This window comes from Pteropus vampyrus, unplaced genomic scaffold (genome assembly GCF_000151845.1).
Source record: "Pteropus vampyrus isolate Shadow unplaced genomic scaffold, Pvam_2.0 Scaffold5, whole genome shotgun sequence".
NCBI lineage: Eukaryota > Metazoa > Chordata > Mammalia > Chiroptera > Pteropodidae > Pteropus > Pteropus vampyrus.
In genome coordinates, this window is record NW_011888786.1 from 9,221,990 (window position 1) to 9,240,941 (window position 18,952).

Sequence of the window (18,952 nt, forward strand, 5' to 3'; positions counted from 1 at the left end):
TGTTGAGTAAAACCTGCGGATACAAATACTGTATCAGTGATAATCGCATTGTGATTATATAAGAGAGTGTCTTTGTTTTAAGAAATAAACACTGAAGTATTTTGAGTAAAGGGGCTTTATGTCTATAGTGTGCTATTAAATAGTTTTAAAATGTAGTATACAAATATGGTAACGTTAACAAATTTGAAGAGTCTGGGGAAAGGGACTAGGAATTCTTTATATTACTTTTGCAACTTTTCCTTAAGTTTGAAATTAGCTTCAATATTTTTTTTAAAAACTTTTTAAAAAAGATATTACATAAATATTCCAGATCAAGTGGGCTTAGAAAATATAACTTGTCTTACAAGTCCGTGTAAATAATATTTTTAATTACTTATTTTTATATGTCTTGAAAGAATTCTAAGTGGAATTGCTTAATTCACATATATAGACATTTTGAAATTTAAAATTTAATAGATAAATATTTTTATTTCATTACCAACAGCAGTATGTTGGAGTGACTCCTAACAATAAAATATATTTTGATGAATAAATTAGTTACTTTAATGGATACCTCTATAAAAATAGCAATCAAGACAATGATAATAAATATAAGGAAAAATTCCTTTCCATAAATATATACAATAATATAGTTAGGCCCCATCTACTTTATTATGATTTTCCATTTACCCTTTAAGCAGTTATCCCTGTTTGGAAAATTTTAGTAGCTTTTAGGACTGCCTGCTTCTGGCCAAGATGGAGTAACAGGGACTGGAATTACTCTTCGGCCTGAAACAACTAAAAACCTGGACAAAAATATATGAAACAGCGGTTTTCAAGATATTGGACGGCAGGCAAGAAAGGACAGTGATCCTTGAGAGACAGGAGACAAATGAGGTGAGCCCTGCGATTGCTCCAGCTTAGTGTCTGGAGAGAGTTTCCAGGATGTGATATAAGGAGGGAAATCCAGGTGGAGCCTAGTAAGCACCTTGACGTGATGGAGTTGGGAATCGAGAGAGGCCAAGGTGGCTAGAGTTTCCAGGGCAGAGAAGTAGAGAGGAAAGTGCTACACAGAGTTCCAGAAATCTGCAGAGGTTCCCTCAGTCTTCAGCTGAGTATTGATCAGCACATGTGTGTGAGGAAACTACCCAAGATTGGGGACGTGGAGGAGAACCAACCCAAAGAATTAGAGGCAAGAATTTCTAAAGTTCACTCACTACTACAAATTGTACCTGTTCTCAATAGCCAGTGTGCAAAAATCTCATAATTCACAGCACATGGACTAGAGTATTCAGTATTCAGAAGAGTTTTGCTTCAGTAGTGGTACAAAATTAGGCCTAGATTAAATGTTGCTCTGGTTTCATCTAACAACTTAAAAGCAAGATTGAAAGGATCAAACTCTTCCCAAATAACTGTACCGGAGCAAAGCTAAAAATATTTATAGGAATAGACAAATATCCAGCACTCAAAAAGGTAAAATTCATTGTGTCTTAATATTCAATCAAAATATCCTAGTCATACTAAGAAGCAGGAAAATATGAATTCATATGAGGAGAAAAACCAGTCAATTAAAGCTAACCCAGAAATGACACAGGTGATAGACAAAGGCATTAAAACAGTTATATTTATCTTATATATGTTCAAGATGCTAAGATCAGGAGTTTACAGAAATTTTCTTTAAAGGGTCAGGTGGTGAAGTTTAGTTTTTTGTAGTCCATACACCCTCTGTCGGAACTACTCCGTTGTAGCCTAAAACCAAATGTAGACAATATGTAAACCAATGGATGAGTCTGTATACTAGAATACAACTTTATTTCTAAAATAAGTGATAGTTTGGATTTGGTCTTCAGGCTTTAATTGCATATCCCTGAGCTAGAGGAGAGATTAAACAAGTTAAAGAGAGAACATGGAAGGTAAAAAAAAAGGGAAGATACAGATCATATTTCTAGAGATGAAAAACATACAGTACTTAAGATGAGAAAAATACACTCGATGGGATTAATTGCAGAAATACACCACTAATGAAAGATTAGTGAACTTGAAGACATGGCAATAGAAACTATCCAAAATGAATCCCATAGAGAAAAGTCTGAAAAAAAATATGCTTAGTGAGCTGTGTTTTTTATTCAAGAGGATTAAGATACATGTAATTGGAGTCATTAAAGGAGGAGAGGTTATAACTAAAAGAATATGTGAAGAAATAACAGCTGAACATTTTTTAAATTTGATGAAAACTGTTCCAAGAAACTCAGTGAACCCCAAGTGCAAAACCTACACTGAAGCACATGATAATCAAATTGCTTAAAGTCAGTGATAAAGAGAAAATGTTAAAAGCAAAAGAGAAGAAAGATAAATTATATACAGAGGAGCAAAAATAAGGATGACAGGAGGTTTTTCATCTGAAACCTTGCTAGGTAGAAGACAGTAGAGCAAGAGCTTTAAAGTACCCAAGGAGAGAAATATAGCAACCTAAAATTTTATTCTCAGTGGAGGCAAAATTAAGACCTTTTTAGACATAAAAAACTAAAAAATAATCACAAACAGGCATGAGCTACAATAAATGTTAAAGAACTCCTTCAAAGCAGGACAGTCATATCCAATGGAAATCTGATTCTGTACAGATTACTGTCAAAAATGAGGACGGTGACATCACTACAGATTTTACAGATATTTAAAGAATAACAAGCAAATATTATAAATAACTTTCTGCTAATAAATTTTACAACTTTTGAAGAAATGTACAAATTTCTTGAAACTAGCAAACTGCCCAAGCTTACTCAATAAGAAACAGCCCTTATAGCTAAAGAAATTGAATTTGTAATTATATGTCTTCCCATAAAGAAAACTACAGGCTCAGATGATTTTACTGTTGAACTCTACCATACATTTAAGAAATAAATCATGTCATCTATATATACTCTTCCAGAAAATTGAAGAGCAGGACATACTTCCCAATTCATTCTGTGAGGACAGCATTGCCGTGTTATTAAAAGCAAAGACATACAAGAAAATAAAACTATAGACCAATATTCCTTGTGAACATAGAGTAAAAAGTCTTAACAAATTTTCAAAATAAATAACAATATGTGGAAGGGATAATACATTATGACCTAATGATATTTATCTCAGAAATAGAAATCAGTCAGTGTTATTCAATATATTAACAGAACAAAAAAGGAAAATCATATAGTCATCTCAAGGGATTTCATCCAACTAGGAATAGAATGGAATTTCCTTATTTTGATAAAAGATACACATGAAAAAGAATATATTTAGTAGCATACTTAATTGTGAAAGACTGAATGTTTTCTCTCAAGATCAGGAACAATGCAAGGGTGTCCACTCTCAGCACTTTCGTAGCATTATAGTAAAGTTTCTGTATAGTACAATAAGGCCAGAAAAAGAAATGGAAGTCGACCAGATTGGAAAGAAAGAAGTAAAACTTTTTATTTGCAGACGTCAAGATTATCTATATAGGAACTTCTACAGAGTCTTCAAAACTACTAGAACTAATAAGTGAGTTTAACAAGGTTGTAGGATATACATGATCAATATATAAAATATACTATTTTCCATACTAGTCATGAATAGTGGGAAATTAAAATTGAAAAAATAATTCTATTTACAGTAGCATCAAAAATATGTAATTTTTCGGAGAAAAATCTAACAGATTTTCTAAAACTCTACTGTACTAAAACTATACACTGAAAACTACCAAACATTCCTGAAGAGAACTCGAAATCCTAAATAAATATTCTTTGAGCAGAATACTCAACATTGTTTAAAGGTCACTTCTTTCCAAAATCATCTATGGATTCAATATAATTTCAATGAAAATCCCATTAGGCTTTTTGTAGCAGTTGAAAGCTGTTTCTAAAATTTAAGTGGAAATGCAGATGACCTAGAATAGTCAAAACAAACTTGAAAAAAAGCAGCAAGAACTCATACTACCTGATTGCAAAACTTGATATAAAGCTACAGTAATCAAGATTATTGGTGTAAAGATAGCCAAGTAGATCACTGTAACAGAGCAGTGAGTGGAAATTATCCTTGAGATACATATTTTTCAATCAAGGTGTGGAAAGGCAATTTATAGTTAAAGGGTTTTTAACAAAGAATTCTGGAGCAATTGGATATCCATATGCTCTTGCTATTTATATACACAAAATAACTATGATTCATACCTAAAACCATACATAAAAATTAGCTCGAAATAAACCTAAAACTAAAACTTTAAATTATACAGCATTAAAGGAGAAAATCTTTGTGACCTTGGGTTAATCAAAGATTTCTTAGATATAACATCAAAAGCATATCTATGGAAGACTTTGATTTACCTCATCAAAATTAGGAATAAGGCATTCATTCAGATTATGAAAGGAACTCTCAAAGTCAATAATAAGGAAATTACTCATTTATTAAATAGGAAAATGATTTAATAGATACTTCTCTAAGCAATATATACATATGGCAAATAACCATTAGAGAAATGTAAATTAAGATCACAGTGAGATACCACTATATACCTATTAGGAACAACATACTCTCTTACACTGGAGTGAGTATACAAAATAGTATAACTTTGGAAAATAATTTGGCACTTTCTTAAGTTAAAGACCCCCGCCATATGGCCCAGCCATTTATTTTATTCTTACATATTTAGTCAAGAAAAATAAAAACGTGTATACAAAGATTTGAATACAGTTGTTAGTGGTAGTGTTAGTTGTAGTAGCCATACAGGCATAACCCAAATACCTGCCAACACATAAGTGGATCAACAATTTTCAGTCTATCCTACATGCATTTCTATTCAATAAAGAGGAATAAACTATTGATACACACAACACAGGTGAATCTTATGATGATTATGCTTAATATTCTAAAAAAATAGTAAAAGAAGAGTACATGCTGTATGGTTCCACTTTTATAAAATTCTGGACAACGCAGAGTAATCAATAATGACAAAACCAGATCAGTGGTTTTATGGGAGTGGGGAGAGACAGGAGGAGGGATTATAAAGAGGCAGAAGAGAAATTTGAGAATGATGACTATCTTTACGTGGATTTTGGTGATAATGTATACATATGCCAAAACCTACCAGATTGTACACTTGAAAATAAATGTGTTTTATTTCAATTAAATCTCAGTAAAGCTGTAAAAAATTTTAGTAGCTTTTATTCTTTAGAAATACCTTTAAAAAAATTAGTGTATCTTCTGGGGAGAGTTTGGGTGAACTTTCTTTTAAAGTTTCTTCAGGAGGGCAAACTTACAAATTTTTATTCTTTATTATCAATGCTAGAATAAACCAAATTTAGCAAAAACAGTTTGTATAAAACAGAAAATTTTAATGTAAAATCAGTGACCAATTCTGTGATAAGAATTTAATTTTGAATGCAAAGTTAAAAATCAGGATATTTTCCCTTGTGATAGTATAGCACATTTAAGTCCCTTCTGGCTCTTTTTAACCATGTTTTTTTATTTCTCCTTTAAAGAGTTTTTCCTATTAGGAAAATTTTAGTGTCTTTTATTTGATCAAAAATATTTTCAAAGGAATTTTATGTCTCTTTGCATTGTGATATGTGTATGGGCAGGGGTGGAGAGTTTAATTCAGAGAGGGTTTCTTTCCCTGTAAAAAAAAAAATCTTTTAAACCTACCCTATTCTGTTTTTACCCCCATCTTCCAAATTAACCAATATTGAAAAAATATCTTGTTATTTAGAGATTGATATTTTGGGGATAGTGTTCTAAGCACAATTATACATACACAGAGTTTAAATTTTTGATTAAGAATAATTAACATTATGTACTATTCAGCATTACTATGGATTCACTTTTTTAAAAAAAATACTGTATTCTTTCAGAAATATTTATGATAGAAATTGAGTGTTAACTCTTAAGGATGTTCCACTGTCTTGAAATAGTCCCTTTAATTTGGCTCACAGGTATAACTGACTGGATTCAAAAACAAAAGAGAATAACCAGATCTTATACTAACGTATGAAAATAATTGTTCTTTTATTGTGGGGACTTCTTCTTTTGTAATTTTGAGCCTGTTATCATCAATGAAAACATTAGTTGCAGTGCAGTTAGGCAATTTCCAGAATGCTGAAGGGATCACAATGAGTGTGCCAGTCCCTGTATAAGAGTAGTTCTGAGTTCTGAAGTCATGACTACAGCAGGACTGTACTACATGCTTTAGAAATACATAGATGTTATTCAGCTTAATACCCCATGTATTTACTAAGCGACTTTGCCTTGTTGTCAATAACCAAAAGGTTAGAACTGGAATCTTGAAGACTCTTGTGTTATAAGCAGCCTTCACAGGCATATAGTCTTAACTTTCTTCCCCTCTACAACACTGCAAATTAGTATCTCATGCTTTTGCTTGAATTCATTTAGTATCAGGATTTCCTTTATCAGGTAAATTTCTTTAAGATTCTCTGTAATCCTTTGAACTATTTTGTTTTCTCTGCTGAAAAACCTTTTATCGGTCACTTGAACTAACACTTTTTTTGGAAGCCCCACCCCTGTCGGTTTCACTGCCACCCCTCTTTGTTCTCACTGTACTTGTACATACCTCCATTACCACTTTGGTCAGACTATGAAAAAACTCAGTTTCTGAAGTTCTTTATTGGCTTCATTTGAAGGTTACCCTGGAGTAAGTAATAACATCCTAAGGTGATAGTTAAGAAATAGCCTCCGTATCTGTTCACATCACTTTTGGTTATATTTATTTTATAAGTACTGTATATTAATTTTGGGATTCCATTGACTTTAAGCAAGCCCCCATTTTTTTCTTTTTGAATCTCTTTTTCTTCCATAGCATGCAATTTTGAAATATTTTACCAGTGTCTAATGAGACTCTTAAAACAATGTATTCTCCTTGTCTACCCTGGATTATAAAGCTAACGTTACTGTTTACTGTGCCTGTTTATGATTTAGCCCCTTCGTTTGTGACAAGAGAATCGAACCATTCACTTTTTATATTATTGACTTAGGTCAGATTAATGTCTGTTTTGGCCCTTTTCTAGTAGTCACTTTAACCTAGTCATGGATTCTCCTTTTACTTTATCATGAGACAACCATGAAGTAACAAACACCATGTATACTAAGTAGACATGAAATGAATTTAGATTTATAGTAAAATAAAACCATAATGTTAATCTACATTAATAGTAATGTGTGACTTTTGCTTTATATAGTATTAGTCTAGTAATTAGTTCATGTACAGTAAATAATTTATATAAAAGTGATTACAACTAATAGTCAACTTTTCTTAGGCCAGTCATATGTTTGTAGGGCAATTTGGGGGAAGAAGAAAACGGGATAGAATCGAAAGTGTCTGCGTGGTCCCTGAGATTCACGGAGCCAAGTTCGGATAAACTAGGCAAAAAATCTTAACCAAGATGATGACCTCTCTTTGAATGTTAGTACCGCTACTGTTACATGTTCTCAAAATCCTCAAGTCTCAGATTTTTCTCTACAGACTATAAAGCCTTAAGTAAGTTGTAAAACGGTTTATGTCCCAAGTAAACTTTTAAAATAATAAAACACAGAAGTGCTGGTGACCCAATCCTTACAGTGTAACCACCTGTCTATTTGAGAGGGGGAATAAAAACCATGAAGAGTTTATCAGAACTTGAAAGGATTTGTCTCTTGGCTGTGTGACAGGATTTGAAGCAGTTTGTCTATATATTTACTTCCACAGATTTATGCGAGTTTACTTTTACTTTTATTATAAGGAGGAAATGAAATGAGATTTGCTGGCGTTCTCCTAGGGACGTGACCTGTACCATCGTTGTAGAAACCTAGTGTAGCTGCCTTAATGTTTCATTAGTGTTAGGAGAGAGTTTGTTGGCAATGTCTCCAGATTATTGTTTTCAGTCCTGTGGTAAAAGAATTGGTTTCACTGTATTTGATCTAGTTTCTCTTAAACTTCTTTGAGTTGGGTCCTCTTCGTTGCACATCATAACTGTTGTGGAACTCACTTTGAAAAGTGTTGTCTGAGATGGTGTGAAAGACTTGTAACTGCTGGAATCTGACAGAAATGGGGCAGCTCCATGGTTTTTTTTATTGCGAGGGTGGGGGGAACATTCCGAAATAAAAGTGAGAAGAGTTCAAATTTGAGGAAGAGTTTTTAAAAAGAAAACCTTTGTTAAATGTCAACCAGGAATAAACTTAATTGGTCAAAAAATGTAGCATGTCATTATTCATTCTGTTTTGCAACTTTTTCTTTTACAATCCTTTTATTTTTTTATTGCCTCTGCAGAGGTCAGCAATTTTTTTTTTTAAGTTTATTGGGGTAACATTGGTTAATACAATTATATAATTTTCAGATGTACATTATAATTTGACATCTATATATTCTATTGTGTGATTACCACCCAGAGTCCAGTTTCCTTCAGCTACCATATATTTGATCGCCTTTACCCACTTCACCCTCCCCGTATCCCCCTTTATTTGACCCCCTTTACCCTGTCTACCTCTTCTCTCCTCCCCCATCCCCTACCCTCTGGTAACCACTAACTAGTCCAGTGTTCATGTCTCTGAGTCTCTGTTTGTCCTTTTCAAGCAAATGTTTTCTGTAAGGAGCTAGTACTACACATTTTAGGCGTCTAGGTCCATATACTATCTCCATTGCATAGACTTCCTTTCTTTTTTAACAACCCTTAAAAAAAAAAAAAATAGATGGCATTCTTAGCTTCTAGAGAGTAAAAAAACGGACTGCTAGGTTTGCTGACCACTGGTCTATAGTACTCTACCTAAAAGTGTACTCTGCAGCTCTCTAAAATGTTTGCAGGTTGGAGGGGGTGTTTGTGTGTGTAATTACTAATAGGTTTCTTTACTAGATGACAGTTTATGTTGGAATGTTAAATTTGGATTTCACAAGTGACAAAAATCCGGTTTGAGAAGTATAGGGACTCAGCCTCTTGGTAAGGATGACTGTCTGGATATCCAACCTTTAGTTGGTGTTGGCTCTGGTTACCTCCCAACTCACTCCACCAACCCCCATACACATGCAGAGGTCTAGTTTAAATCACTTATTTACCCCTTGCCCCAATCATGGAGGTTTATATGAATGTGGTGAGGAAGTAAGGGGTCTGTTTTCAGAATGGGGGTTAGCACCATAAAGATATTCTTTTTGTGAATTTTGTTTGCTGATTAAAAAGTTTGAATTTTATTAAGGAAAACACAGCCAAAAAAATTGACAAGAAATAATGATAGATGGTTTAAACATGTCAGATTAGAATGGCATTTACCATGATTTTATGTTTAAAAATATTGATAAAAGTAAAAGTTTTTGCTTTTCTAAATAGTTAAGCTTCCATGTTACTTTTTTCAAAAGTAGTTGCTCCATGGTGTTCTTCAAATAATTTTTAATTGTTTTTTATTCAGAATGAATATTTTTATTACAGGGATTTATTAATTGAAATTAACAGAATACACTTAAAAACTTATTAGAATAGTAACTTCCAACAAATTATGAGTTTTAACTTTGTTGTTGTTTTTAACAATTCAGTAATACAAAGTAGTAACTCTACTAGTAATCTTACAGCACCTACCTTATGTTTTCTAGTGATAAAATTTCCTTCCTTCTTTCTTAAAACAATGGATGACTTTGACATTTTGTTGGAATGTTATTGGTTTTCTTTAGTCCAGTGGTTTTCAACTCAGGTGACCTCCTTCTCTACCCCTTGACATTTAGCAATATCTGGAGTCATTTTCGATTGTCACAGTTTGAGGAAGGGCACTATTAGCTTTCTAATGGGGAGAAGCTAGAGATACTGCTAAATATTCTGCAGTGCACAGGCCATTCCCCTCACAACAAAGAATTATTTTGCCCAAGATGCCAACAGTGGTGAAATTGAAACCTCTTCAGTCGATGAAACCTTATTCTATGTGGATGAAAAGCACATGGGCTATCATTCCATGGGCTTTACTATTTAATTGTATTTCTTTAGAGTTTACTTTTTTTTTTTTAATGGCTCCTTAAGTTCCCAGAAATAAATTATCAACCTTTAATTGCTAGAGAATTGCTATTAAGAAAGCAAAGTTGTTTTTTTTTTCTAATGAAGTTATATGGCAAGTTACTAATACGAGACAGCTATTGTTAGTGATTACCTTAAGGTTCTAGTTTTTTTTCCCAGGAATTTGTATTGTAAATATGAAGGGAAAGACAGAAAAACTGCAATTGTCATCTTGCATTCATCAAACACCTTGAGATCTGAAATCATTTGTCACGATCATAATTGTGGAGAGTTACTTCCAATACAGGCAACTAGCATGATACCAGTGCCTGGGACGTAATAGGCTTTTGGTAAATCTTTAATGGGAAGTTGGGTAAATGTCCAGCTTACTTGATGTGCTTGCAAAACGGGTGCCTTACAAACAAGTCTGATACTTCACCTCCAGGTCCTTTTCATCTCTGCTCTTAAACTTCAATTGCAGTCACCTGTTTCTTCTCCTGCACCCTTTCTAAGAAAATAATAATAATAGGTAGAGTTTACTGACACTTGGTATTTGTCAGTAAGGCTAACTTACTTTAATTTTTTTTCTCACTATATGAGGTATTACTATTTTTTTTTACAGGTTGAGAAAACTCAGGTTTAGTAAGTGACAGGAGTTAAAAGATTCAGACCCCTGTTTGCTTCACTCCAAAACTGTACCCCTAACCATTGCAAAATATCTGATAGTATAATTTTGTCCTTGAGAGCCAGACTGCCTCAGTTTGAATCCTGGGTCTTCAGTATCACCTTGAGAAAGTTATTTAATCTCTCTCCCATTTCTAAAATGTGCCTAATAGTGCATCTTAAAAGACTTTATAGTCTGGGAAGACAAGAAAAAAAGACATGAAATCTGACAAACATGGCAAGTAATTGCTAAATGATATAACAGAGACTATAAATGAAGATAGAATTTAGTGTGGAGAAAATACACTTGCCACTTAAAATTTTTCTTTTCAAATGTATCACAACTTTTCAGGTTTTATGCCAGAGACTAGACATCTGTGCCATTTTTGTCAAAGTAACGGCTTTGTCTTGGGTTTTCTTTTGTTTTCTTATTCACCCTGAACTCTTAGGTCAGTCACTGACTTAGGAACACCTCAAATCCCTCATCATCTTTATCCTTCCTCGGCTGCACTTCTTGTCTAGTACCCAGCAGGTTTGAGAATACGCTCTCTCTGTTCCCACTTTGGGATGTTAGTGGGAATTGGCACCATCATTTATGGATCCCAGCATTAGTTGGTCCTTTGATAACTGATCTTTAGTTGTTTTACTTGTCCATAGTCAGCTTCTTTCATTACCTAGAGGGTGTTTCCAAATGGACATTATAATGACCTCTCTCATTTTTGAAATAACTTGTAAGGTTTTCTGTTTGCTGGCATTTGTTAGACTTCTTACTAAAATTAAAGTGACTTCGACCTCTGTAGCATCTCATTTTTTGATTGTTCCCTTCTTTTTTTCGAGGTTGTCTCCTTCCATAGCATCTAATAAGTATTCCTAGTTGTACTCCTTACCAGTTTATACATTTTCTTCTTGACTCTCCTGTCACTGCATTTCCTTTCAGAGATTTCATTCACTTACATGGCTTCGTTTGCCAACTGTATGCCAGCGAACTCCACTTTTGCAGCCCAGACCCCTGTCTGGAACTACAGATGGGTATTTCCAACAACTTATTGAATACTTCCAGCATGGAGTAGTCAATCCAGGGTGTTGACATTTGTCAAACAGAGCCTATTAATGTGTATACCCACTTCTCCCAAAACAAAAGATATGAGTCATTCTTAAGTCTTTTTCATTTCCTCTAGTATCTTCTCTTGCCTCTTTCTTAATTTATCAGCCTTTTTCCAAGTCTGTCTTGTCTCTCTGCTTTCTAATCCTTTCTCTATTCCACCACTAGAATTAACTAAAAAGGAAAATTAATTTATGTTTTAAAAACCTCAAGATCTGTTACTGCCTTTTGTGTAGATTGAAAATCCAGGTTCCACAGCATGGTGATTTTCTATAATGGGTTAAGAAAAAATTAAATCTTTTCTCAATCTTCAAAGATAGATTTTTTAAAACACTTTAAGTTTTTCTCTAGATTTCTTAAAATTTTTATTAGTTGCTGCCATTTTTATCATCTATCGGAGTGATACATGAATTAGCTTAAACTTTCATACTTAACATTTAAGTTTACAAATGTCAGGTTGTCAATTTGGCAGGCCTTTACACTTCCACTCTACCCAGCTATGAGCTTTATTCACTGCCGTGGCTTACTTTAAAATCTTAAGAGAATTTGTTTCAGTTTCTGACTGCCACTTATTAATTGCAAGATATTGGGCAAGACATTAAAAATGATATTAACAATACTTACCTATCTGGATTCTGAGGATTAAATGAAATGATGCATTTAAAATGTTTAGTTTGAGACCTGGCACACAGTAAATACTCAAGAAATGTTAGCTGCTGCTGTTTTGTTGTGGTAGCTGCCTTACTCCTCAGTCCCAACATCTCACATACCCAAAGGTGCAGGGTCATTCATGACTTTGTCCATACTACGTGCATATCCCAGAATGCCTTATTCATTCCTCTCACTCCTGTCTGCTCCTTTTCCTTTAGAACACCTCTTCTAAGAAATTTTTCCTGGCATTTAGCCCTTTATTGCCCTCCCCCCACCCCCATACATAGATATCCCCTTATTGGTAATTCTGCTCATACTAATATTTGGATGATGATATTGCATTACAATTTGTTTTACTAACTGTTGTCTTCACAGTACTTGGATAGGGATTTATTTAATCTGTTGGATCCCAGTGTTACCTGTCCTACGTTGCAGCTAACAGGTTTTCAGTCAATAAACATAAGTGCTGTCATCTAGATTATCTTATTTGATCCCCACAACCACTGTGTTAGGTCAGCATTATTACCTATTATCAGAAAAGAAACTGAGGTTGAATGATTTGCCCCAGGCTACTTAGTTTCTCTAAGTACTACAAGTTTAGAATTCTCCACATCTGCTGTGTAGCTGTCCTCTTATACCTGTGTCATTTATTTATGATATAAATAAAACAGCATTTAACTTATTAAAAGTGTTTCTTGATCGTCTTTGAAACATCTTTGCTTTAATTTTGCAATGCGAAAAAAAAGAGAAACCTTCAGAATTGAGAGTCTGCCGATTCAGAGTTATTTAAGTTTGATCTGCGTAGACCTTGTGTTCTTTGTAGTATTGGTTAGCAAAATATTGGGTGAATAAATATATTCAACACTTTGAACTTTTCATATAATTTATACACAGTAATAGGTAGTCGGAGTACTTTTACTTGAAAGAATTAACATTGTAATTTTTTCCAAAATTTAATTCAGTTTTTCACTAATTCCAATTAGGCTTTCTTAAATTTTGTTATATATTTAGTAACACCCTTACGAATAATTATGTGTTTGTATATACATAATAGTTCTTTCTCAGTCATTATGTAGGGTTGTTATTTTAAGAACATGTAATAATATATTCGTATGACCTAATGATTTGTTATGGGTTTGTATTCAATGAAAAACACTCATTCTAATAGCTGGAGAAGAGGGGTTAGTGGTGGTGGGATTAGATTTTTAAATATAAAGTATTGCATGTCATTAATTTTGTAAACAGTTTAAAGCCAGATTAGCAGTGCATATAGTGATTCTAGAAGTTGTAATTGTGGTTTAATTCAGTTACAGCATAAATCCCAAGAATGAAGGACAGTTTCTTTTTTTAAGGAACAAAGTTTAGAGTTGCATATGAACATTATTTATTGCCTCATTGTATAATATTCCTTAAATTTAGTTCATCGGTTTGTGTTGCTTTCATTTTTAGGTTTGCTTGTATAAAAAAATACTTATAAGCATTTTTCTCATTACAGAGCATAGTAATATTCTAAATCTCACCTCTGTAATAGTAATGTTTATATTTTATTTTAGGGAAGCTATGCGGAATTATTTAAAAGAGCGAGGGGATCAAACAGTACTTATTCTTCATGCAAAAGTTGCTCAGAAGTCATATGGAAATGAAAAAAGGTAAGATTATTGTTTTTCTTGTGGATTGTTCATTGTAGCTGTCACATGAATTTGCAAATGATATGTTAATATGCAAGGAAGAGGATGGTTTCTGTTGGGTTATTTGCAAGTCCAAAATGAAAAATAGGGGGTTTGTCTCTGTTGAAGAGGAGAAAGAAAGCAAATTATGGCAGATTTAGTAAAGATCATCTATCTGAGTCCCTATCACAAAATGTAATCATAATTTTTCTTTTGGGCTACATGATGTTCTGTAAGTATTTCTATAATACATTAGCTCATTCAAAAGTAGCTTTCTTTTTGGTGGAAAATGTAGTTTTATAAACAAATGTGACCCCAAAAGTACCATATCAAAAAGGAAAAGACTAAACAAATTCCTGAATTGAACTATGGAGTGATTGTAAAGAAAAGGGCTCCCAGCCCTCTTCCAACCTTGACCCTGTGCCTATTCAGATTAAGGGAAAAAAGGCAAAACTGATTTGGAACTCTCATACTGCATGAATGTGGGTACTACACAAAAGACTTACAAATCAGATAAGCCAAAAATATAACAAAGTAATCATGTTTAGAATTTGTCACAGTATCTTATAAATGTCAGCATTTTTGTTGTATGGTTGTAGACTTTTCTTGTTTGTTTTTTTCACTTAATTCCTAGAATTTCCTCGTTAATAATTTTTCTAGTCTTTGTCTTGCAGACAGCATTTTTCTGTTGAGCATTTCATGGACAAAGGCTTGTTTGTGGGGAAAGATGAAAGATTTTTTTGGATTGGCTAGAAGAAAGGTACCAAACTAAAGTGAGAAAAGGAATGAAAACTCATGTTTGGGTGTTGGGTTGAAAGGAATGAGTGGAATCTTAGAGTTTGTGAGATAAAGGAAACCTTTATCTTTAGCATATGTATAAGAGAAGGGAAATGTTAAGTATATAATTAATTAAAAGTTCTCTAAATCTCAGCCGAAAAGAAGGTGAAGATATTTAATTGATAATTTTATCTTCAAAGAAGGTGAACGAGTGAAAACATCAGTTAGGTTTCATACTGCCAGGTGTTGTTTTTTATCATTATTCAAGTTTACTAAATTTCCGATTATTTTATCTAACTTCTCTAATAGAAATTAATCATCTGATTTGTAGTTAAATATTGGAAGAAGTTGGTATCTGCAGTTTGGGACATAGAAACCAAATTGAGATGGTGGCCTCTTTTTTCCAAAGATGATTCTGGAAATACTCGCATGTGTGTGTTTGTGTTTTTAATAATGAAGTTGACTGTGTGTGCATAGCAAATCATCTGTTTGTTGTTGTTATTGTTGAGAGTCATTACTTGAGACGACTCTCAAATTAGGCCACCCTTGCACCTCACAGTTAATTTGAATAAGGAACAGTTTCTCAGTCAAGAGTGAGGCATTGTTCTGGAAATGCTTTTACACACGTTTTTAAATTTTAATCTTCAGAATAATCTTGAAAATAGGCATGTTATAATCCCCATTCTGTGAGTGGGGACACTAGAGACAGAGATTTTACACATGCCCAGATTCACCTTAGTTAGGAATCATTGTATCCAGGATTAGAACTCCTGGGTCTGTAATTCCAAATTTCACATTCTTTTGATTGTCCTAAATTTTCATAGCCTTCCATTTTTTATGTCTGAGTGTTGGTTATTTAAATCAGGGCTTGAGGATGAGGATGTTAAGATGCCAAAAGAACACAAACTTTTTAAACTTTGCCTAGGATTATCCCCTTTACCATTAGCTGAGTGTGACTGGGATGGATCTAATGGAAATACGATTACATGTGTATTTATTGTATTGCTGCCAACTTGGGCTGCTTTTCTTCTCTGGATTTTTAAAGATGCCTTTAGTACAGTTGGATTCATTCATTAACTCATTTATTCTTTATTTCTGGTGACCAGTTAGGTGCCAGATATTATGAAAAGGATTTTTACTGGGAATTTTAGAAGTCATTATGTCATCGACTAGTATTGGCAGATAACAGGCCCAGTGGAGATAACAGAAGGAAGAGCTACTCAAAAAATTACATCTAAGTACAGATAAGGTTCCTATTTCTTAGTCCCTGTTAAAAATACATGAGTAAGAAGCTATAGTAGCTTATCAAGTTAAAATAGGTGTTTTAAGGGTTATCTTTTATTGTGGTTGCCTGTATTTTCAGTATCTTTATATTATTTGGGTATGGCCTGGCCAGTCTAAAACATCAGTCAAAAGAAAGCTGGGAGAATCTAAGCTTCTAACCCAAAGAATGAAGAAAAAATGATTGAAAAATAGAGTAACTACTTGCCTACATTTTTACATGTTTGAGTTATTAAAGTTTCTAAAGCGGACATGTACTGCTAGGTAGAAACAATAAACTAATTCTTTATACTAACTTTTATGCCTAATAACAAATATTTGCTTGGCACATCTGCCATCTCATTTATATTAATGCTTAATTAGTTTTGCTTTTTCATTAAAGATCTTTCAAGGTTGAAAAATAAACATCTAAAAAGATTTTGTCTAGAGGAAAATTTCCATTAAAGAAATGGAAATGCTATTTGACACTTTTTCAAGGGAAGTAATTAAGCAGTAGTGAAAGTGAGGGTGACACTGTTGAGACAACAGTAACACCATTTGGACAATTGAACTATGGTTCCGAAGTACTGAGAATGTGTGTTAACTGGTGTGTGTACAAGCAGTTCCTGTTTTTTTGCTTTTGAATTGACTAATCATTAAAGGGTAATGAGTCTGCAAAGATAGATAATGTAAATGTTGTGTTTGAGTTTCATCTAACCTATCTTGTTTTATATATTGGACTGAATAAAAAGGCTTCTTTGAATCTATAAGGTATTTTCAAGATTTGACCTCAGGATTTGAGGAAAAAGTTGTTGAATCATTCTCTGAAAATAAAGACTGATTAAACTAGGAAACGAATAAAATCATAAATGTGTGCATATTGCCACCAAGTGGCAGAAAAAGGCATTGTTTGTTATAGTTGCCTAGCTATAGCTACTGGGAAAGATTAGAAAATAAAGGCACATTGTTTGAAAGGATATCCTTTTATAGCAGCTGTTAAACTCTGTAAGCTGGCCACTTGATGGGCAGACTTTTCATTCACTAAGTGCTTGGTACATATTAACCAACCAACTGTCCAAAAAATCTATTTCACACCTCATTGTAAAGGTATATTTTAATTTTTCTTTTGTTAATTAGGTGGCTTTTTTCTTATCTCCACTCCCTTTAATTTATTTTGCCTGTGTTCTTCCTCTTTTTTTGTACATGTGCTTATCTTCTTTTTTGTTATATTACTACCAAAGTCTATGGAAATAAAAATTTGATTCTTTAGCTGTTTTTCGGGGGATAGCAATATTGGGATTTTAAAAATATGACTTCATCACATTATGGAAATAATCTCGGTGTTTAGATTATATTGGACTTGCTGCTTTCTCGCATCATGACTTTAGAATAGTGTTAGAATTGATTAAAAAAACAAGGCTAGCTCAGAAGCAGTTGAAGAGTCTTCATTTTTATTATTTACTACATGATTGGAAAAGCACTTTCAGTATAGAAAGTTGATAGTCAGTGTTAAGTGATAAAGAATTTTTTGCCAGCCTTTTCATGTCATTTTATCATAGTACTTTTGAGAGAATCAGCACTACCCTGTCTTTTACAGTTTTCACTGTCCTTATATTTTTCAGATGTGAAATAAAAGTATCCTTTTACGACAGTGTGTGGAGATTTGACTGCTCTATTTGGTACATTATGCTAAAGCATAGCTCTTTGAATTTTATAGCTGGTATACTAACTTACTAAGGAGTCTTAATATCAGTGTTCAGTAAAATACTAATAGGAAACAAGCTCCCCAAATTGATGTCATCTCAATCTCCTGAGAATATGTCAGCTAGGTATTTGAGTCTGTGCCATGGCAAGCCTTGGATAGCTCCCAGCATTAGAGGCCAGCCAGAAAGATCCTTGGTGTAACCTGAATTGAGCCTGCTCCAGAACTAGCCCAGCTAATTCAGGCATCCCTCCAAACTTGGAGTGACCTGGAACAGAGCCTACTGCCTTGGCTGTGACCTCTGTGTCCGTGGCCACAGTGAGAGTGTGTAAGCATGAAAGCTGCTCCGATGGTTTGGATAAATATGAGAAGACCCCAGAGGCTTCCCTCCTCACTCAGCTTGACCCCCCAAGGGCCTCCTTGGCTCACTTTCCCGTTATCTCTGGCTTCATCTGTTCTCTCCTCCTCTCCACTGGCCACCCTGGTCTGTTTGTTTTCCCCCTCTTCATGGTAGTCCTGCTTACTTTAGAGCTTTTGCACTTGCTCTTCCCTCTGCTGCAATGCTCTTCCTTCCAGACACCCATGGCTTTAGGTTATGATTCAAGATCACCTTTCTAAGGAAGCTTTCCCTGGCCAGGGTTCTTCAACATTTTAGTACTCCCTTCTTTCCTTTATTTTTTTCCCTTCAGAATTTATCACCAGCTAAGAGGATATATGCATCATTTTACTCATTTATCTTTTTTTTAAACCTATTAGAGTGTAACTTGCATCAGGACAGGAATTTTTGTCTTTTTTAAACTATATTTCTAGCGCCTGGTACAGACTAGGAATGTAATAAATTATTTAGTGAATTAATGAATATTAAATAAACCCAGCCCACTTCTTGTAAATTATATGTAAATTGCCTCTAAAGTAGACTTTAAAAGTTGAACAAAAAGGAGGTGGTATCATGTAGTTTGATTCAATTCAATCAATATTGTAGTAGGCGCTGAGTGGGAAGCAAATAAAAAGTAGGTATTACTACATTTAGGAAGGCCTGAGCGCCCATTCCAGCCCAGGGTGTCTGTGCGCGCACATATACATTTATGCACACATGCAGTGCTTTTTTTTTTTTTTTTTTTTTAAGTCTGCACATTCTTGGTTTACAAAGTGTTAAAAAGCATAAATTAGTGACCGTATTTTA

The 18,952-nt window shown here is 33.8% G+C and overlaps 1 protein-coding gene across 8 annotated transcripts in view; it reads left to right on the forward strand.

Annotated features, from left to right (window-relative positions):
• Nucleotides 1-18,952, forward strand: part of RBPJ (recombination signal binding protein for immunoglobulin kappa J region) — a 96,456-nt gene that overhangs the window by 58,890 nt on the left and 18,614 nt on the right. For 6 of the 8 annotated variants that reach the window (XM_011365423.2, XM_011365445.2, XM_011365438.2 and 3 more), the window contains one exon: nucleotides 13,917-14,012. In XM_011365423.2, the coding sequence (XP_011363725.1) occupies nucleotides 13,917-14,012 (96 nt within the window). Of the gene's footprint in view, nucleotides 1-704; nucleotides 877-13,916; nucleotides 14,013-18,952 lie in introns of all 8 variants that reach the window. The other 2 variants (XM_023534247.1, XM_011365470.2) reach the window with 1 other exon arrangement.